At 38.5% G+C, this 19,995-nt stretch overlaps 5 protein-coding genes across 6 annotated transcripts; 3 read left to right on the top strand and 2 right to left on the bottom strand.

Moving 5' to 3' along the window:
* Positions 1–352: 352 nt before the first annotated feature.
* Positions 353–1,446, bottom strand: fahd1 (fumarylacetoacetate hydrolase domain containing 1). Its single transcript, XM_026366598.1, has one exon. It carries the CDS (start codon positions 1,270–1,272, stop codon positions 610–612), a length of 663 nt encoding a protein of 220 aa, XP_026222383.1. The 5' UTR covers positions 1,273–1,446; the 3' UTR covers positions 353–609.
* A 133-nt stretch (positions 1,447–1,579) lies between these two features.
* Positions 1,580–5,151, top strand: LOC113163648 (hydroxyacylglutathione hydrolase, mitochondrial-like). Of its 2 annotated transcripts, none has more exons than XM_026362435.1 (9): positions 1,580–1,741; positions 2,144–2,328; positions 2,989–3,053; positions 3,214–3,331; positions 3,424–3,532; positions 3,727–3,830; positions 4,115–4,216; positions 4,316–4,395; positions 4,490–5,151. In XM_026362435.1, exons 1-9 carry the CDS (start codon positions 1,675–1,677, stop codon positions 4,587–4,589), a joined length of 930 nt encoding a protein of 309 aa, XP_026218220.1. In that variant the 5' UTR covers positions 1,580–1,674; the 3' UTR covers positions 4,590–5,151. The 2 variants fall into 2 exon arrangements, with proteins under 2 accessions (XP_026218220.1, XP_026218228.1); XM_026362443.1 differs by lacking the exon at positions 1,580–1,741 and adding an exon at positions 1,831–2,032.
* A 786-nt stretch (positions 5,152–5,937) lies between these two features.
* Positions 5,938–9,322, top strand: hagh (hydroxyacylglutathione hydrolase). Its single transcript, XM_026360534.1, has 9 exons — positions 5,938–6,053; positions 6,299–6,436; positions 6,879–6,943; positions 7,032–7,149; positions 7,259–7,367; positions 7,617–7,720; positions 7,843–7,944; positions 8,130–8,209; positions 8,502–9,322. The coding sequence occupies exons 2-9, from the start codon at positions 6,314–6,316 to the stop codon at positions 8,650–8,652; spliced, it is 852 nt and encodes a 283-aa protein (XP_026216319.1). The 5' UTR covers positions 5,938–6,053; positions 6,299–6,313; the 3' UTR covers positions 8,653–9,322.
* A 66-nt stretch (positions 9,323–9,388) lies between these two features.
* narfl (nuclear prelamin A recognition factor-like) lies at positions 9,389–13,176 on the bottom strand. The gene is made up of 11 exons (XM_026360520.1): positions 13,077–13,176; positions 12,404–12,499; positions 12,168–12,311; positions 11,944–12,073; positions 11,721–11,855; positions 11,422–11,540; positions 11,106–11,235; positions 10,942–11,014; positions 10,636–10,773; positions 10,218–10,375; positions 9,389–10,008 (listed from the first exon to the last, which is right to left on the bottom strand). The coding sequence occupies exons 1-11, from the start codon at positions 13,140–13,142 to the stop codon at positions 9,767–9,769; spliced, it is 1,431 nt and encodes a 476-aa protein (XP_026216305.1). The 5' UTR covers positions 13,143–13,176; the 3' UTR covers positions 9,389–9,766.
* Positions 13,177–13,888: 712 nt separating this feature from the next.
* Positions 13,889–19,457, top strand: e4f1 (E4F transcription factor 1). The gene is made up of 14 exons (XM_026362787.1): positions 13,889–14,015; positions 14,256–14,389; positions 14,482–14,560; positions 14,664–14,845; positions 15,046–15,166; positions 15,255–15,407; positions 15,528–15,715; positions 15,825–16,070; positions 16,254–16,365; positions 16,482–16,699; positions 16,837–17,035; positions 17,155–17,318; positions 18,152–18,214; positions 18,405–19,457. Exons 1-14 carry the CDS (start codon positions 13,919–13,921, stop codon positions 18,777–18,779), a joined length of 2,331 nt encoding a protein of 776 aa, XP_026218572.1. The 5' UTR covers positions 13,889–13,918; the 3' UTR covers positions 18,780–19,457.
* Positions 19,458–19,995: the final 538 nt, after the last annotated feature.

Below are 19,995 nucleotides of genomic sequence, written 5' to 3'. Positions count from 1 at the left end.
ACAGACTCACCGAAGTTAAAATGCTTTCTTGGTCCTCATATTATCATGTTTATTGTACATCAATGTTAAAATTTAGGATATTGCTGATGGTGCTAACCTGTGAGATGTTACAGTCACTGAAATCATGAGTCATTTATTTTGTCTTAGCAGTAATCAACTGTAGTATATAAATATATATACTGTATACATTTGTACTCAAGCCTTTATGTTAATACTACTCAACATTTACTTGAAAGCTAAAATTAGCTAATCCAAATTATTAATACAAAATACTCTATAATACACAAAGTGATTCCCATCTAACTTCAGCAGGTGATCTCAGCTGGTGACCTAAACAAAGACACTGACAACATGTAATGAATTACTTTAATATCCCTGATTCAGTAATTACAGCAAATCCTGAGATAAACTGATGTAATAAAACAGTTTCTACAACTTTCTTCTCAGAAAGTACAAGGCAGTATGGATTTGATGGCACAACACTGCCATCTGTTGATGCACACAGATTTTTGACCGATTGTTAAAAGAAATAAATTAAAACTTAAATGTAAAATCACTCTCCTCTCATGCCACATGTTTCTTTGGCTTCATTAGTGTCTTTTGTTTTCACTACTGCTCTTGTCTTTGCACTCTGAAGCTCATTGTGACAACGTCTTCGATCCCAGCCTGCAGCTCGTCATGCTCCTGCACGGCGGAGACTCCTTTAGGGGTCCCTGTCAGGATGAGATCCCCCTCCTCCAGGGTGATGAAGTCGCTGATGTAGCTGATTAGATAGGGGATGGAAAACATCATCTGAGAGGTGGAGCCGCTCTGTCTCAGCTGGTCATTCACCTTTAGCCAAAGCTTGATGTTACTCGGGTCGGGGATGCGCTCTCTGGGGATGAACTCACTGACAGGACAGGAGGTGTTGAAAGCTTTGGCAAGGGTCCAGGGCAGACCCTTGGACTTGCACTCGTCCTGGATGTCTCGAGCTGTCATGTCCAAGCACAGTGCGTAACCTGCAACGTGCTCCATAGCCGAGGACTGTGCGATGGCTGTGCCCCCTTTACCGATCACCACCCCTAACTCGACTTCATGGTGCAAGTTGCTGGTGTACAGAGGAACCAGGATGGGGGAGCCCTCTTTGACATATGCAGATGGAGGCTTCAAGAACAGGACGGGCTCTGTGGGAATCGCGTTCTTCAGCTCTTTGGCGTGGTCCGCATAGTTCCTCCCAACACAAATAATCTTCCTTCCCCATTCCCAAAACCGAGATATATTTCGCGTTGTCATTGTGACTAAGAGAAAAGGTTTCTGCCTCCCTCGAAGCTGTCAGCACCTCCTTTACTAAACTTTGACCTACACTCAGCTTCCGTACAGGCAGATTATTTACCTACGGCGAGCCTGAAGGGACAAACAACCAACGCAAAAATAAAAACGTGTTACAAAATCCGTGTTTATGGTAATTAAACATAGCGAAAAGGTACAATAACATACCTCACATATTCCCTACTTGTATCTTATTCATACTTGTATTATTCACGTGTGCCTAATTAATCACGATCAACTCCCCCAGACTTGATTGGTGGAGCCTGGAGGTTGGGACTGAAGAGGGGGCGGAGGCGGAATGAAGCAGAACTAAACTTTTGTGGTTTATACGAACATGATTAGGCCATAACGTTACATATTGTTGTTATGCTATTCAAGTCACTAGTAGGGAGTGCCTGCACTCTAATAGGAGCTGCGACTGCTTTAAGATTTGGTACGTCCACACGACTTTTCAACATTAGCACACAGGCGTTTAGCATGTTAGCTTGTGTACATTAACATTTAGGGGCTGGTATCATGTTTATCTTTTGTCGCGTCTTGAGTAGAGAGCTGCCAGAGCAAACACAGATGGCCCTTCCGAGCAGACGTCTCTACTCTGTTACATAATCTTCTCAGTGACAGCCATATTCAGCTAGTTAGGTGATAAAAAAAAAAGAAAGCTAATCAATGTGCACATTCATGTGTTAGCTAACGTTCAACGTTAACCAGTGTGTCAGGTGTCGCAGTAAGTACAGTTTCTCTACGAATACAGAGAGTTGACAAAGACTAACAGAGAGTGTCCTCATTTCAGTCAGACATAGGCATCTGTCAAATATTGACTTGTCCTCTTACGCAGCACCTGTGGAAGTCCAGGCCCAAGCAGCTGCTCTCCTTCACAGCGCAGTGAGGAAAACTTCTCTGGTGGAACAAGCAAATATGAGGGTTGAACTTGTCCCAGCGCTCAGTGACAACTACATGTACCTCCTGATTGATGCAGACACGAAAGAAGCAGCCATTGTTGACCCTGTGGAGCCAATTAAGGTCTGTGCATGTGCTATGTTATTCATCACAGTACTTTTTTTATCGTATCCAACTTCATAATGTCAAAATTGAGTATTGTACTTTTCTTCTAAAAAATTTTCTATAACAGTGTTTGAAGTATGTTATTGTCATAAAATATACTGTGCTCAAGACTACTTTTTTTTAAATTTCACAACAATAACTTAACCAACCTCTACAAACATCAAAATGCAGTTTAAATGCACACTGCAGTATAAAGTTTGTGGTCACAGAAATACACTATTTTTATTTGGTTTGCCAATAGATAATCAGTAATCTTTCATCAGTAATCAAACATCTTTAGACACTCTGGCAAGAGGACTTCTGATAATAAATACTTTTCTCACTATATTATGTTGGCTATGTTATATTAACACTTTTTTAAATAATACATTGGTATTATAATATTATATATTGTAATATTCTGTATTCTTTAAAGTATCTTGAGGTAACATCTCTCTATACAATTAACATTTAATTTAATTATATTGAATTGAGTTTTTGCCTATCACATGGGCAGCTCTAATGTTTACTTGAACAATATTGTTTATCAAAACTGTCAGCGAATAATTGTTTAAAGATAAATTAATCAACATTACATATAAGCACTACTTCAGTCGTGAACTTTTGTTTCTTCATCAGGTTGTGGAGGCTGTAAGAAAACATGGCGTAAAACTCACAACAATTCTGACCACTCATCATCATTGGTAGGCAACATGTTAAATTTTACCAAACAAGTTTACCCTGTCTACAACAATATGCATACAATAATAATAGCTAGCGTTCTAGGGCATAAATAAATAAAGCGTGCTGAACAACCTTCTCGTATAAGTTGTAATGACTTACTGATAATTTTTTTCTCTACAGGGACCATGCTAGTGGAAATGAAAAGATGGTGAAGATAATGCCAGGGCTGAAGGTCTACGGAGGGGATGACAGAGTTGATGCTCTGACAAAGAAAGTTTCCCATTCCCACAATTTCAAAGTAAGACCAAGTCATGAATCATATAATCCAAATGCACTCTAAGATCCAATTGACTGATGTCTTCTCTTTTCTCTGGTTTCATTCTTTTTCAGCTTGGATCACTAAATGTCAAATGTCTGTTTACACCATGTCACACAACTGGTCACATCTGCTACTATGTGACAAAAGAAAACAGCACTGAGCCACCAGCTGTTTTCACAGGTATAATTAAATTAACCCTGTAGGTCAGATGAGCTGCACAGATAATCACCACATGATACTGGAGACAATCTAGTGTCTGACAAAACATTTAACCTGTCAAGCCTGATCAGTCTGTATTGATGCAGAAACAAATCAGTCCTGTGTGACCTGTTGTTGCCCAATACCCTAAGGTCAATTCATTTATTCCCATGCAGGGGACACGCTGTTTGTGGCAGGTTGTGGTAAATTCTTCGAGGGTACAGCAGAGCAGATGTACAAAGCCTTGATAGAAATTCTGGGACGCCTGCCTCCTGAAACAGTAAATATCTATAGTCGTCGTAGTGTAATGTCAGTTTAAAAGGTATAAAGGAAGTCTTAATACAGTATAGCACAATATACATGAATCTTTGTCTTTGACACAACATTTGAGATAAGAGCTAAATGTTAATGTTGATGTTTATAAGATGGACAGAATCTGTAACTCTTTATCAGTTAATGTAAGATGCATTTATGATTTTGAGGTTTTGAAAATGCAATATTTTGCATAAGTTTTTAGTGATTAACACCTTAAGAATGTCTAACCATAGTGTGTGTGTGTTTCAGCGTGTTTACTGTGGTCATGAATACACTGTCAGCAATCTGAAATTTGCTCGTCATGTGGAACCAGACAATGAAGTAATTCTAAAGAAATTAGCATGGGCAAAGGTATTTATTTGACCTCTCAGATCTGAGCAGCCATTGCCTCAATTAGATAATCAACCACTGAAAATAAAACCTTTCAACTATGCATTTTTATTTCTGTAGGAGAAATGCAGCAATGGAGAACCCACGATTCCATCCACTTTGGCAGATGAATTCACATTTAACCCCTTTATGAGAGTAAAGTATGTAACTACTGTATTACAGACCGATTCATTTGTTTAGAACTGATTATAAGTGCTGCCTCGCTTACTTAAACTTGTTTGACATTTAATTTAGAGAGAAGTCTGTTCAAGATCACGTTAAGCAGACAAATCCGATCGAAACAATGAGAAGCCTCCGGAAAGAGAAGGATGGTTTCCGGGTGCCCAAGGAGTGATGCCGTGTTCACTCACGCTTACAACACTGCAAGCTGTCCATAGTCAACTAAACTATCTACGAATCATCTTCAACCCATTTAAAATAAAATTTAATTCATTGTCAGTCAAGGCAGAAAATTTTAATCACTATGTTGAGCCATAATGTGGCTGTAAACGTGTCTGTCTTTGTTTTAGTTGTATTTGATTTGTTTGGCTGATGTTGGTGTTACAGTTTTAAGGAATATATGGCCATTAATTTAATGCTTTAAATGACAAATAGGTTTGTTAATCTGTAAATTTGGAGTTATAGAATCTATTTAGTTTTATGTGATATATTGATGTATAGACTGCTATTCTACCCAGTGTTTAAATTTGACACCTACACCAACAAGACTGGGAGCCACTGAATAACAAATGTAGAAATATGTGTAAGAAAATCTGTAAATTCATAAAATCATTTCTTTGTCTGCAAAGCTTTGTAACATTGTTTTATTTTGACTCAGAAAATTGATTATACTTTGCATGTTTGCTTGCACATTATTGCCCACTGGTTTGTCAGCATTAAATGTTTGATACATCCAATGCTTCTTTTCATGTAATATACAATCTTACAAAGAATAGTGCATGATATGATACATTTATTGTAAGTTGGTAGAAATAAAAATCTTGCATTCAATGGGTACTTTAAGAGTCAAAAGTACCTTTAATGCAGAATGGCACCACTGAAGGCCACTTTGATTACATCAGATAAGCAAATTTAAGAATGACAAAGCTAAAACCTCACAATCAGTCAATCACAGTGTACACACCTGCATAATCATCATTACGCAAATGAGGTAAACACCTGTGTAGGTGATGCCATACATGGCACCATGGGTGCAAAAGCCTTTTACCAATTGTATTTACTACAGGGTAATTAGGTCTATATAAATCCATCACATTTTATAACATGATCATGTCATGAACACATTAGATTTCATATAAAACATTTGTGTAACTAGTAACTACAAGTATCAAAAATGTAGTCAAAGCCAGACATTTTCCTCTGAAGACTTGTACTTACAGTAAATACATGCCTGCTTTGATAAAGTTGATAAATAGAAGCAAGAAAATGATTCTCATATAAACATAACAGTGTTTGTATTAAGTTAGTTTAACTGTTTTATTCTGACCACAGATCTATAACGAAAATTAATTTAATGAAAATACTGATTCATAATTCAGTATTGACTATAAATTCAACTGAATATTTTATAAACGTATACATTTCCATATTTATAACAATCTGACTAATGTTTCATCATGATTCACTGATGAAAACAGCTCGTTGAATGTTTCCGGCTCGATTTAAATGTCTTGGATTTGACATGTCGGCTGATGTCGCGATAACTTCCTACTCTGAATGCAGAAATGTTAAATAATAATTTTATTAGCACTTCAGCTGAACAAGTGGAAACGTCCTGCTCGGAATCAGTCAAACTGAGGTTTGTCTTTTTGTCCTTTAATCGACTTGTAGATAGTTTGATTCGGATGTTAATGCTGCAGAAAGTGTGACTAAACACTAGAGAGAGATAGTTTGCAGGCTGGTGCAGTTAGCATTAGCAGGTTTTACTAGCTAACCCATGATTTAAACAGTATCAGTGACAGAGCTTACAGATGGTGCACATGAGAGCTGGATAATTATCTTATTAATAATACAAATACGGCCTAATGTAACCTCTCTCCTAAGGTGTCGCGCACACGCATGCGTGTGAAGGGTGCCATGAAGGTAAAGGTGATCTCCATCCTGGAAGACAACTACATGTACCTGGTGATAGAGGAGCAGAGTAAACTGGCCATAGCTGTGGATCCTGCTGTACCACACAGGGTGAGACACAGACTCAACCTGTATTCATGCAAGTAGCCTGAAAACAGTAGAGAAAGGTATGAAACACTGCATTATTTACAGCATATGATGGATTAGGTTGATTAGTAACCTTTTCTCTGTGTTTTCCTCAGATTAATGAAGGATAAGCAGCCATCAAACAGTTTTTGCATTTTTTATTGCAGCTGCAAACGAAGAAAATTGAAAAATGCTATTTATAAAGAATTATGAGGCACTACTGTAACCAAACAGACATTTTAAATAAAATAATAATGACACATATTGCTTAAAATGTTTCCAGAGGAAATTAGACATTGGCTGCAAATTTTTTAAAATTGAGGTATTGCCTTGAAATTGCCTGAGTTTGTTATTTTCGTATCACAAATGATTAATCGATTATCGATAGTATTGCTTATTATTAAACACCTGATGTTTTTCTTGACAGTTGTTAGAAATAGTGAAGAGAGAGGGCTTGTCTCTGACGGCTGTTCTCACCACACACCATCACTGGTAAGAACAGTGTTTGGGGTACAAGACGAGTTTTATCAGAAATACCCAAACAAGGCGCTGCTAATGATCTGTTTCTACAAATCTTCAGGGACCACGCTCGGGGGAATGAGAATCTGCTGAAGGAGGTTCCTGGGTTGAAGGTGTATGGAGGAGATGATCGGATCGGCGGTCTGACAGATAAAGTCACCAATGCTCAGGAACTCAAGGTACCAACAACACAAGTAAAATAACGTTACCTGGACAATGCTCCAGTTATGATTCTGATAAATTTCTGTTTACCAGTGTTTGAAGCACGTTATCTTTCTCCATTTGCAGTTTAACTCCATCAATGTGAGGTGCCTGTTTACTCCCTGCCATACCTCTGGTCACATGTGCTACTTTGTTTGGGAGGATGAGTGCACTGACGCCCCTGCCGTGTTCACAGGTTGTTAAACATAAAAGTGGATGAACCAGTTAAAATCTGAGACGTACATTTCTCCATATATAATGCTCAGACACTTTATGTGGTGCCTGATGTGTTCTTAGGCAAATTTGTTAAATACATAACATCATTTCAAGTGACTAGAGGTATGAATCTTGACCTGTTTGTTGTTCTTGTTGGGTTTAACACCAGAGACTGTGACTACTTCCATCTGTAACATTTCACTGTTGCATTTTTTAATTTGCTTGTTAGGGGATACACTTTTTATTGGTGGATGTGGGCGGTTTCTTGAGGGTACGGCAGAACAGATGTACCACAATCTTACCCAGGTGCTGGGATCCCTACCTCAAGACACGGTTAGTAGAAATAAAATATAGTTGTCGTGGTTGTGTGCAGCCCTCACATGTTTAACTCTGAACAAAGGGACTGATCGCAGTCCTGCTAAGACTGTTGTAAATTCTGCTTTGTTCATGTGTAGAAGGTGTTCTGTGGACATGAGTACACCATTAAGAACCTGAAGTTTGCTATGCTGGTGGAGCCAGAGAACGAGAAGGTTAAAGAGATGTTGAGCTGGGCCCGGGTGAGCAATAAAATGAGAACTGCTCATAGACAGTGGTAATATGTGCTGTTAATACTTACACAACCACAGTGTATCTGTCAGGGACTCTTCATCTCAAGCTCACTGGTTCTTTCTTAAAAAATATACTTTAAATACATTACAAAGAAATATTTTATTGAGGTTCCTCACAGTGTTTGTGTCTCCAGGCAAGAGATGATGATGACAAACCCACGGTGCCATCTACCCTAATGGAAGAGTTTGAGTACAACCCTTTTCTTCGCCTCTCGTAAGTTAGAATATTTATATGCTTTTCTATGAGGAAAATAAAAAGCTAGGACAACTAGACATATTACTCCAGTCATCCTGTCAACAATTGAGGACCAGCAAAGTTCAGTAAAATTTGACTTAGCCAATCTATTGAAGGAGCCAGTCAGATAAGGAAAAACAGCCTTTATTATGTTTAGACTGGTTTACTAAAACTAGATAAAGGGAATCCAAATAAATAAATATATAAATAAATAATAATTTGTTGAATAAAAGTGTCAATTTGTAATAAATCTAAATTTCCTTCACTTTAGGGAGGAAGGCGTACAAAAGTTCACTGGGAAGACAGACCCGATTGAGGTGCTGAGGGTCCTGCGGAAGGAAAAAGACAAATTTAAGAAGCCCAAGGAGAGACTTCCTCCTCATGCCATGTTGGCTCTGGAATGGGGGCTTCTCAGACCTTGAGATCCAGTTTCAGATCTCTGAACACGAGGAATAGTTTGAACAACATAGAGCAGCACACGACACGAGACTGTAGAGTTTGGCGTTTATTGCTTTTATGCTACATTGGACCAATCTTATATTAATTTATATAATATAATGATGTTATATTATTATATATAATATAATGATGTTATATTATATTATAATGTTACATTATTATGTTATATATCTTATGTTATATGGCTTCGTGCTTGGTTGGCTCTCAAAGGGGCATGTGGAGTGTTTCTGTAATTAGCAATGTCTGCACAAAGGCGAGTGTAAAGCTGCTAACTTTAAATATTTCTACAAAGTAAATTGATTTATGGACTGGTCTCACAGTCTGTTATGCAGAAATGTACTATAACTTCTACTTTTTCATTGCTTTCACATTTAACCTGCTGACTAACTTCTGTTATAAACATACTGTAGATATATTTTCCAGTCACTCTCGTTTACTTTTGCAGTTAATAACTACAGTAATCATCTTCTATGAAATACAATTAATGTGAATTTGTCTGTCATTTACAGAGCACCTTGTAAGCAGCATGTATCTGACCTGCTGTAAACTGTACCGTGAAAGAAAGAATGCAGTTTACATAATTATGAAAATCAGCTGCTACTTTATGAGAGCTTATAAAATAAGCCAATAAAAACATATCAGCTTGAATCTAATGTTCTGTGGACTTTTAAATTTAAAAAAGATACAACGCAAATGACCGAAATTAAATAAGTTGTTTATTATTTCTCAATGTGTAAATATATATATATAATCACAGACTAAATAAACAAGTATTATATTTAACTTTACTTCCAGCACACATTTCTGAGGTCTAGCAGTTGCCCCACAAATGAATTATTTCCAAGTATATATTTGAAAGGACGATCAGTGTTGTAAGGACTAATACACATAATTTAATGCTTCTGTATTGTATCAGTTATCTATGGCCAAGGCACACAATGTTTGGACGAAGACAAAAGTGGTTTCTGGCATAAACTGCTCCTGACAGAAACTGTCATATATTTGGATGGTTCAGTGTCTTCTGAATTAAAAAAAACAATAGAATTCTGTAAAAATCCTCCTGGCCCAAACCATTAATCACCATTTCATGGTGAGCCCATTGGTCATCTTCTCCACAGCATGGTACTGTGTGTGCAGCAGCTCTTTGGCTCTTTCTTCTCCTACACTGTCGAGCCAGGACTGATACAGCTCTGCCACATGGATGTCCTCTTCTGGCGATATGGGGCGCTCTGATTTGTAGAGCTCCTCAACCTTCTGAAGAAGGTCCTTTTGGTTCTGGCCAGTTACAGGCTTCACCTGTCCACCACCATTTAGACAACCTATTGACAAGAAGAAAGGTGAAATATGCATGGTATTTCTTTACTTGCAAACAATCAAAGAGAGCACTGGAACTTGCTAGCTATACTTTATAGTGATACATTTATTACTGCAGTTTATAAATAGTTTTTCATTGCAACTATGACAGTATTCAATTTGAACCACACCTGAATAGAATTTAACAAATGACTTGTACATTTCTCCCCCTTACCTGAAGGACAGGCCATAACTTCAACAAAGTGGTAAGGCGACTTCCCTCTCTTCAGTTTCTGCACAAGGTTTTGGATGTTTCGGAAGCCATATGTGGAAGCAAAGCACAACACGGCTACACCATCTTTTTCTAGAGTCACCTCTTGGAAGTCTTTATTCCTGTTATCCGTGCAGGGGTTAGGTTAAGAAAACCAGGTTAGTCTGAAATCTAATACACATGGGGTATAAGACAATCAAGTTGGTGCAATCAAATTGAACATATGTTTGAAAATTCTACAGTATAATTAAGCATTATCTAAAAGTAATATTCTCAGATGAGTAAACTTCTATGAATTAAGATGAGTTATATCATGATTGATTAAGAAACATAAACTACCTCAAATCATTTCAATGTCTTTAAGCAGATGAGACACACTCACTTCATGGTCTTGTACGTAAACTCTTTCACCTCCTCTCCAAACAGTTGCTTTGCAGCATATGTGAAGACATGATGGAGGTATCCCCCTGAACCACTGCCAGCATGACTCAGGAACTCATCACCACAAACACTGCTGAACCTGGGTCAAAATAAAATGTTATGGTATTGTATATATTTATTGATTTAGATAAGATAAGATTATCTAATTAAATTCCCAAACTATTAGAAGTTTCCTTTTTCTGAGATTTGCTTGGTGATATTCCAAAGTGAAGGTTTCAAGAAGAAAGCAACATGGCACACAACGTACATTGTATCTAGGGCTGCAGGGTCTAAATCATTAAGCGAAACATTTTCCTCCTCCAGCATTTTCTGGACCTCTCCTAATAAGACAGTGAAAAGTATAAAATATATTAAATAGATGTACTCAACATTCATACAAAAGCAACGTTAACAGTAGAGAAATCACTGTACCAGAGGTGATGACACAGTCCACTTCTCGGGTCTCGGCTTCGGTGAGATAGAAATCTGACCTCGATGCCTCAAGTTTCTTGTCAAAGCAGGGCATTACTGCTACGTGATAGATCTGCTGTGGACTCAGGCCCTGACAACACACATAGCACACATGCCAGGCGTTACTCATTATTCTGCCTTTTTCATAGCCATAGACATCATACATTCATAACAGTCAGGCACAGTCACTGTTTTCCCTTATTTCCCATTTGCATTGATGCAAAAATATATATACTGTATTTCCAATTCAAACCCTTTCAAGCAATACAAACTTTACCTGCTGTTCTGCAAAATAGCCTTTAACTAGAGAACCCATCATCTGCTGGGGGGAACGAGTGCTACTAATGTGTGGAAGAATGAACTCCCCATGGGTCTTCTCTGCATAGCAGATCCAACCTAAACAAAACATACCATTATGAAATTTCAACAAACACTGAAAAAAGTTAATGTTTTTTTTTTTTTAATTATTTTATTTTACTTTTATATTACACTAATCCATGAGCTGTGGAATGTGGAACACATTGGAGAGATTTATTATGTTAGTATAATTACACACACAGGCTTTTCATGGTTTACCTGGACAGGCAGATGTCAGCATGGGCAGGGCCTTCTTGTCTTGGTCTTTCCTCTGGAAACGTTTGACAAACTCTCTCTGGCTTTCCAGTAGGCTGAAGGTCCGACTAAAACTTGTATCAAACACATGATGGACCCCTGCCATGATAAAAAATAATAATCTTCAGGAATGATTGTGCCTGCCTAAATCAACCTGTCAACAAAACAGAAGAGTCATCACACTTACCGAGACTTTTGAAAAAAGAGGTAAGCCTCCTGCCTGCCTCACTACTGCTGAGGTTGTAGTGTGCTGCAAGAGAGGCTCTAGACTGTGGTGATACGGACACCACCACAACTTTACGCTCTGTGATGCTGGCCTGTGGTGGGAGTTCATATGATGCATAGGTGAATACAATGTCCACTTGCACTAAAAGCAAAAGCAAGTATTTAAAGACATGCATCCAGCTCTACCTTGTTATTGCGGAGCACTTTGAAAAGCTCCTCATGACTCTGCTGCGTGATGAGAACACTTTCAGCTGAGGTAATACAACCGCTGCAGGCCAAACAGTCATTTAAAGTAATCTTTGCTTTCTCCAGCTTCTTTTTCCCACCATCCTACAACCACAAGGATAATTAATTCAAAGCCAACTGTAGTGCAAAGCTTTTAATAATTCAAACATAGATTTTGATTAAACCTTGATATACACCTGGTTCACTTGGACGTAACTGCCATCATCTTCTATTTGAATTTTGGCCACAGATTTACCTTGTTTCTTCTCTACCTTGACAGGTTTCACACATTCCTGCAAACCACAGACACAAGGTGTGTAAAACAAATGAGCCATTTAAACGTAAATTAAAACCAATTTAAACGTTTTACATAGTCCAAGTTAGATTCTGCAGTTGCTTAAAAAAGCTAGAAGCTTAGTAAATAAGAACATTCATCCAGACACATTGAACAATATGTCTATGCACATAATACTGCAGAATCTGTGTGAGCTATATCAAGTTGTTCATCGCAGTTACGTCATTGCTAACAGTAGAGATAAGCTAACAGCAAATGTTAAAGCACAGTCTTATGGTATTAACAGTAGCGGGTTTTAAACCTTGCGATTGGTAAAAGTTACACCAAATAGTTAGCAGCTTTTGTGGTAAGATCTTGTCAAGAGATGCTGTGTTGCGCGACTTTTTTGGTTTCTATCGCTCACGCAAGGACGACAACAGCTAACTGTAAGCATGCTATCGTTAGCCACTTAGTTACGCTTTTAACGGTTCGCTGCTATTACATGCGAATGAATCATTGGCGTTATTATGTTCTTCTGGAACAAATATATATGTATCTATATATATAAAACACATATGCCATAATTATTTCAGTACCTGAGAAGGGGTTATAAAATCATCGAGATCTGTCAACTGTAGCACTCCGCTGAAATGAGAAGCCATGTTTACTGCCGTAAAGTGTCTGTTTACTTTTGTGTCGTAAATATTTAGAATTAATTAATCTCTTCTACAGATTGGATTGAATTTTATTTTACATGTGTACCTAATAAAATGGGCAATGAGTGTATGTTATTATTGCTATTATTATTGAGTGTTATAGTTTGTTAGTATTAGTATATGTAAACATATTGCATATATAATATGTGGACAAAATTAGATCAACGCATTTCTTATATGTTTTTCTTCAACAAAAAAATACTGATAAATAAATAATCTCGTCAGAAATTTTCAAAATATTATCACGGCACATCTCACAAGTAGAACAACCAACCATCACCTTTTTTTAAAATTGTTCAAATGACACATAATAAAGAAGTAATAAACTGGTGGTTTTAAATAGAATCATACTTTTTAGTGGGCCTAATGAAAAATCTAAGTAGTAAAAAGTTAAGACAAATAAAAGATAAGCTTAGTATATGGATCAGAGACCAAGATTCAGTGAACAGGTATGACCTGAATTTCTTAAAGTGTATAGGTCGATAAGGTGTTATTTTCTTTAAATATTTTACTATAGGCTAGTTCTTATTGTTTATTGAAAATATATTATTGAGAAAACAGTTCTAAATTGAAATAGTCTGATGGACTTTTTTTTATTTATTATCTCTGTCGATGACAGACAGACGCAGATGCCCTTTTGTTGTTATGACTACGGGGTCGTAAATCCGCCATGTTTTCCCTCCTGTAGCAGCGTTGCGACAGAGACGGAGACTTCGAACGACATGAATGCAGAAAGTAATCATACGGCAGAAACAGAGAGGGAGCAAACGACGAACGGCAATCAGACGATCACCATCCACACCACACTGGGAGATGAAGGTTAGTCCTATTACCAGCTAGCACAAGTCTGAAATGTTTATCATGTATTGCGTTTGGGCCTAGCTAACTTCCTCCATCATGAGATGTTGCTAGCAGCTAACAGTAGCTAGCATTAGCAACGTGAGCTAGTTTGTGTCCAGCCAGTGAGCAAGTAAAACGTGAGTCAGCTATCTTGTGGCCTGCTACACACATACTCTACAAAGTTATCTCACTCTGACAAGGGGCTCCCTCTGTTATCAGATGAAGATGTGCACAAGTGTGGACGCTGTCAGTCCGAGTTCTCAACGCTGGAAGCTTTCATTCAGCACAAGCTGCATCAAAGCTGCAAACGTGTGGAGGCACGGGAGGCCAGCAGCCAGGATGTCAACACGGAGGTAACAGCTGTGATTTGTTTGTTTATATCCATTAAAAACTATGTACAAAACAGGCAGACCAAATGTTGATCTCTAATGTTACATTTTGCTAGGTTGCTGCAGCCAGTTCTTCTTCAGAGGTGAAAACAGCTAAAGGTGCAACTTCTGATGAACCAGTGAAAACCACTAATGGTGGGTCAATATTTGTCATCTACTAAGTATTTGATGTGTAATAATTTGTCCATTTGTGTTTTAATTGACACTTTTTTTTTCATTTTGCCTGTATTCTGCCTAGATGAAAGCAGTAGTCAGCTAGGTCGTGGACGCAGGAAGAAAACTGCAACCCATAAAGTCACTGAGCTGCCAGATGTGACTGAAGGATCAGTATCTGAAAATGCTGACAGTGATAAGCTTGTTTATAAAGTCAACCAGGAGGGACGCTACATTTGCCAACTTTGTGAAAAAACATTTAAAACAGTAAGTCGTGTGTTTAATATATGTGTTTGTGTATTTCATTAGGAAATTATGGTATATTTTCTTACATGAGAATCTAAAATGAGTCATGTGAGACATCCTAATTTTTAAAATTGTTTTCATAGGTGATGCAGGACTGGGCATTAATTCTAATTTATGCTGCTAATGTTGCCTCTCTAATAAGCTCTGTTTTCACCAAACAGACAAACATCTTGAGAACACATATGAAAACTCACAGTGACCAAAAGAACTTCTCATGTGACCTATGTGGCACTTCCTTTCGTACTAAAGGCTCCCTCATTCGCCATAATCGTCGTCACACTGGTACAGAGAGTAATCATAGAAACTGTTTCCTTCTTTTCTGATAAATTTTAACTTTTTATAACTCTGATTTCCTCTTGTTCTCTTGCAGATGAAAGGCCGTACCACTGTAACCTATGTGGCCAGTCCTTCAGAGAGTCAGGTGCCCTCACCAGACACCTTAAAGCACTCACTCCCTGCACTGAAAAGATCCGCTTTGTTCAGTACAAGGAGATCCTGGTCAGTAAAGATGGAGTACAGAAAGGTCAGTTTAATCTAGGAGCTCTGTGCTTGACAATCTTCCACAATCTGTTCTATGAAAGAAAGTGAGTGAAAGTGTTTGGAATCAGTTTAGAATATATAACGAAGTGTGTGCATTGTCCAGGAGTTGAAGCTGATCAGGCTGCATTGGCTGGCCAACAAGAGGTGGTGGTTGTGGAGCAGCAGCCAGAGGACCAGGAAATGGTGGAAGCTCAAACTGCTGTCGTCAGTGTGGTTGAGGCTGGTTCCGAAGAGGTCCTCCATCAGGTTCACTTCACAATGGAGGTAGATGGAACAACACAAGAGCAACAGGCAAGTGGAGAAGGGTTAAAGATATCATTTTTGCAATAAAAAAAAGATAGAAGGGTCATTGCTATCTGGTGCCTATTAATTTCTATTCTGTTACCCTCCCTCTGTCCAGGTGGTGGTAGAGCAGTCTCAGGCAGAAGCCCTGGCTGCAGCAGCAGCAGCTGGTAACAACCTCATCTGTCAGGCCATCATCAACTCTGGCATTGCACTGGGAACAGAGGAATCAGTGGAATCAGTGGTGGAGGAGACCTCGCAGGCAACAGAGGAGATACATAAAGTGGATTCTGACTGTCCTGATATTGACGAGGGTATCACAGAGATTCAGATTAAAGAAGAGTTTGTCGAGATGGAGGGAGAGGTAGGTGTAAGAGTCTAAGCCACTGGGATCAGCACATGCATTCACTGATCATCTAGAAATGATTCATTTATGCATGTTTTATTTTTTTTAAAGCTTCCTAAGTGGAACTCATTCAGTCTTAATTCTGTGTTGCAGATGTGCATAATATAAATTTTCATGCAGACCTCTCTGTTTAATTTGCAGGAAACAGATGATGTGGATGATCAGACCTCCTCAAAATTGCATACTTGTCCACACTGTAACCGCTCCTTCAAAGGATTGAACTACTTCCGTTTTCATGTCAAGGGCCATTCGGGTAAGTCCCAGCATCACTATATGCCTAATATTGGATAACTCCTGTAAAAGTTGGAGCTTGAAACAAGGAAAATGTGGTAGTTTTAGTAACAAGATAAATATTATCTCTTTTTGCAGGTTATAAGCCTTTTAAGTGCACACTCTGCCAAAAGGAGTTTCTGACTGGTTATCTGCTGAAGAAACACATGGAAGTTCATGTTAGTGAGAGGAGATATAAGTGTGGTGAGTGTGGCAAGCTGTACAAAACTGTTGGGCATGTACGTGAACACATGAGAGCACACTCCGATGAAAGACCCTACCACTGTCCCAGATGCAACAAAGGATACAAAACTAAGGTGATTTGGCTGTATTTTATAAGTGCTGATTGTAGATAGTAGTATTTAGTGGTTTAACTTGTCCTTAGTGACCAGTTAGTCACAGCTATAAAAGCCATTTTCCGGACATCTCTAATATGCCTCTGTGTCTTGTTCAGAATGCCTTGCAGGTGCATCAGCGGACTCATGGTGATGAGAAACCCTATGTGTGTCAGTTCTGCATGAGAGGCTTCAGGGAAAAAGGTTCTTTGGTGCGACATATCCGCCATCACACAGGGGAGAAGCCTTTTAAATGCCCAAAGTGTGGACGAGGCTTTGCTGAGCACGGCACCCTCAATCGGCACATGCGGGCTAAAGGTCAGTGTCAGTGACAGAAATCTAAACAAAACCACCTCAGGTCAGCTCCTGAGTAGTCAATCGTTCCAGCATGTGACAATACCAGGCCTTATAACAAAAACTGGTTTGATTTTCCACAGGAGGCTGTCATAAAGACGATTCAACTGAGCAGCTGGGTGTGGTAACGGAGGAGCAGGCATCCGTGGATGGTCTGACTACAGCAGCCATCATCTCAGAGGACCCTCATGCTGTCCTGGTGGAGTTCTCCTCAGTAGTGGCAGACACACAGGAGTATATCATCAAGGTGAGAGCCACAGGGGAGCAGGTGTAACACAAAGTGTGTTTTCTTTCTTACATCACAGCTGGGCAAAACAACACAAACCAAAACTGCTGATGTGCTGTTGCATATCTGTTAGGTCTGTGTGATAGAATGATACAGATGATTATTGTGAAATAACTTCTAGATTACTAACTTAAGTCATGTTGACAACACTGCCAGTACAATTCATTTTGTCCATGTTCTGACAGACATGAAAAACCAATGATAATGACAGTGCTCTATGTATGTGGCTAAAACATTTATAGTTATATAAAGAGTTCTACCTTCACATCTCACTTAGGAGTAAAAAGGATCTTTAATCTGATAGAAGGAGTGATTTGAATCATATGGCGATATCGAATGATAATAGGTAGGATGATAGGACACCGCTTCATATTGCAGAGGGATATTGACCTGAAACAAACAGCAAAGGCTACAAGAGCTTCTTAAGGGAAAGAAATTGGATATTTTTCACTGGCCAAGTCGGTCACCTGATCTCAACACAACAGAGAATGTTGGCCAGCCAAAGCATCCCGAGGGAGAAAACTCAGCATTTAGTCATGTCCACATTGTATACTGTCTGAGAGTAACTGAATGAAAGCAAGACTAGAATTGAAACGAGTTGAATGTTTGCTTCCATACTAGACTGCATGCTTTAATTAAGTTTCAAAAATAACTTAGGAGTTGAGTAATGGTTTGTTTTGCACAGTAAGGCATTTCATTATCATTGGTCATCATTTCTTGTAGCCTGTCAGTGTTGGGTACAGTATACTGTTAGCTTGTTATTGTTCATTTCATTTGCTCCTCTTATTCTCTAGACTCAAACAGAGGATGAAGTCCAGGAAGAAGAGGTTACACTTATTCAAGACAGCCAGAACGAGGTCAGTGTACAGAAGTACACATACAACCATAAACATCATCTTTATACTCAACAGTTGTAGTTGTAGAATGTGAGAATCTGTGTTTTCAAAAAAGTCATGCTGGTAAACATGTGAAGTTTCCTGTTACATGTAGGAATCTAAAAGAGATGGCTGGATTTGTTTTAAGTATCCTGTCTCCTCTTACTGCCAGATGGGGAACCACATCATGAAAGTAGTGCAACGCATTGTCAGCCAGTCACAGGGCGCTGGCAACACGGGCAGCCACCAGATCATTGTCCGTAATGTGGTGGAGAACGAAGAGGGCCCGTCCATCTCCGACTGCGGTGACACCATCACGATCGCTACACCCGAAAGCCTTACAGAACAGGTGGCCATGACACTGGCATCGGCCATCAGTGATGGCACGTTACTCGCCACGGCAGGCACCGTGGAGACTGAAGATGGAACAGTTACCATGGTTACCACAGAGGAAGTAATAGAGGAGGGAATACAGATGGTGCAGCAGCAGGAGGAATATGTCATCACCTCCCCAGAGGAGGTGGAGATTCAGGCTGTCATTGTATGATGGAGGCGGACACTAAATATGGACTGCAACAGATTTGGCTGTACCTCTGTAGCCAAATACTTTAGAGTTTTTATGAATTTCATGTGTGAGAATCAATGACAAAACAAAAGCCAAAGTGTTTGTAAGTTGGAAAACTTACTCTAAGACTTAAGACATTTTCTGTTAAAGTGTTAAAGTGTGCATGAGGAGTAGTTTTATTTAGATTTGTGTTGATTGGTTTACTGAAATAAAGCAAAATTAACTAAGCTTTTGAAGTTACAGTTTAAAAAACAAACTAGATAAATTTAGTCTTCATTTGAAAATCAGAAAAGATTCATATTTATTTTTTAGCTTGTATGACCCGAACATGTTATTGCCGCCTCATTTTCCATTTTTCTTTTACAATCTAAAATCAAACAACTTCATTGCAGTGTTAACTTCTTCTCTCTGATATCCAGATCAGCTGCAATCAAGTTTTTAAACTCTGTAGCTATACTTAAATATAATGCCCTTCAAAGATTGACTGACCTGAAACTGTGCATGTGTGCCTACTGGTCCGAGGCCATTGAAGTACACAATAAATTTCTCATTAAACGTTTTGAGCTGGTAAATCACAAAACATCTTTAAGCATGACAGATGGTCAAAATGTGCTGAGTTTACTCAGAGTTTGTGTCAAATAAATGCTATTTTTTCACATAGCTGACTTGAATTTATCTTTGTTACCTTTAATTTGATTGGGTCTTTACATACTGTATTTTTATTATTGCAATATCCTTCTTGTCTTAATTGTTGATAACATAACTTGGTCATAACTTAAACAATAATGATGTTTAAGTTAATGTGTGTATCAATCCAGCAAAAAATGCTTTTGCTTTTCTCCAGCGTAATAATCCTTGTTCCCTTACAGGTCTGCTTGTCAGGCAGCTGGTAACCAAATGTTTTTTAGTGGAAATAGTCTATTTTAGTTGTAGCTATGTATTTTATGTCCGATAAACACCTTTGATTTATTGTTATATTAATATGTAGGAGATACCTACTGTGTCATATTTCGTTTCATTTCATTTGTTTTTAGAAATGTGTGGATGCCTTTTACCACCTCACCATGGGAATACAACCTGCTTTGAAAGTGCATTCACCTGCCAGGTAAAATGCAACACCCCAATAAGTCATCCTGTTAAGGTTGTATTAGTGTTTGCATTTCACAGCTAAATTCATCATAGCTGTTTGTCGTAGCTT

This window comes from Anabas testudineus, chromosome 8 (assembly GCF_900324465.2).
Source record: "Anabas testudineus chromosome 8, fAnaTes1.2, whole genome shotgun sequence".
Lineage (NCBI taxonomy): Eukaryota > Metazoa > Chordata > Actinopteri > Anabantiformes > Anabantidae > Anabas > Anabas testudineus.
The sequence above is the reverse complement of the archived record's forward strand: the minus strand, read 5'-3'. Positions and strand labels throughout refer to the sequence as shown.

Bases quoted from the DNA above. Each gene is read 5' to 3' on its own strand.
- fahd1 (XM_026366598.1), bottom strand. From the start codon at position 1,272: ATGACAACGCGAAATATATCTCGGTTTTGGGAATGGGGAAGGAAGATT.
- LOC113163648 (XM_026362435.1), top strand. From the start codon at position 1,675: ATGCTATTCAAGTCACTAGTAGGGAGTGCCTGCACTCTAATAGGAGCT. The intron at 3,831-4,114 runs GTAAATATCTAT...TGTGTGTTTCAG, and splicing joins GACGCCTGCCTCCTGAAACA to CGTGTTTACTGTGGTCATGA. The intron at 4,217-4,315 runs GTATTTATTTGA...TTATTTCTGTAG, and splicing joins AGAAATTAGCATGGGCAAAG to GAGAAATGCAGCAATGGAGA.
- hagh (XM_026360534.1), top strand. From the start codon at position 6,314: ATGCGTGTGAAGGGTGCCATGAAGGTAAAGGTGATCTCCATCCTGGAA. The intron at 6,944-7,031 runs GTAAGAACAGTG...ACAAATCTTCAG, and splicing joins CTCACCACACACCATCACTG to GGACCACGCTCGGGGGAATG. The intron at 7,945-8,129 runs GTGAGCAATAAA...TTGTGTCTCCAG, and splicing joins AGATGTTGAGCTGGGCCCGG to GCAAGAGATGATGATGACAA.
- narfl (XM_026360520.1), bottom strand. From the start codon at position 13,142: ATGGCTTCTCATTTCAGCGGAGTGCTACAGTTGACAGATCTCGATGAT. The intron at 12,312-12,403 runs GTGTATATCAAG...TTGTGGTTGTAG, and splicing joins GTTACGTCCAAGTGAACCAG to GATGGTGGGAAAAAGAAGCT. The intron at 12,074-12,167 runs GTAGAGCTGGAT...CTCCCACCACAG, and splicing joins AAGTGCTCCGCAATAACAAG to GCCAGCATCACAGAGCGTAA.
- e4f1 (XM_026362787.1), top strand. From the start codon at position 13,919: ATGAATGCAGAAAGTAATCATACGGCAGAAACAGAGAGGGAGCAAACG. The intron at 16,071-16,253 runs GTAGGTGTAAGA...TTTAATTTGCAG, and splicing joins TTGTCGAGATGGAGGGAGAG to GAAACAGATGATGTGGATGA. The intron at 17,036-17,154 runs GTCAGTGTCAGT...GATTTTCCACAG, and splicing joins TCGGCACATGCGGGCTAAAG to GAGGCTGTCATAAAGACGAT.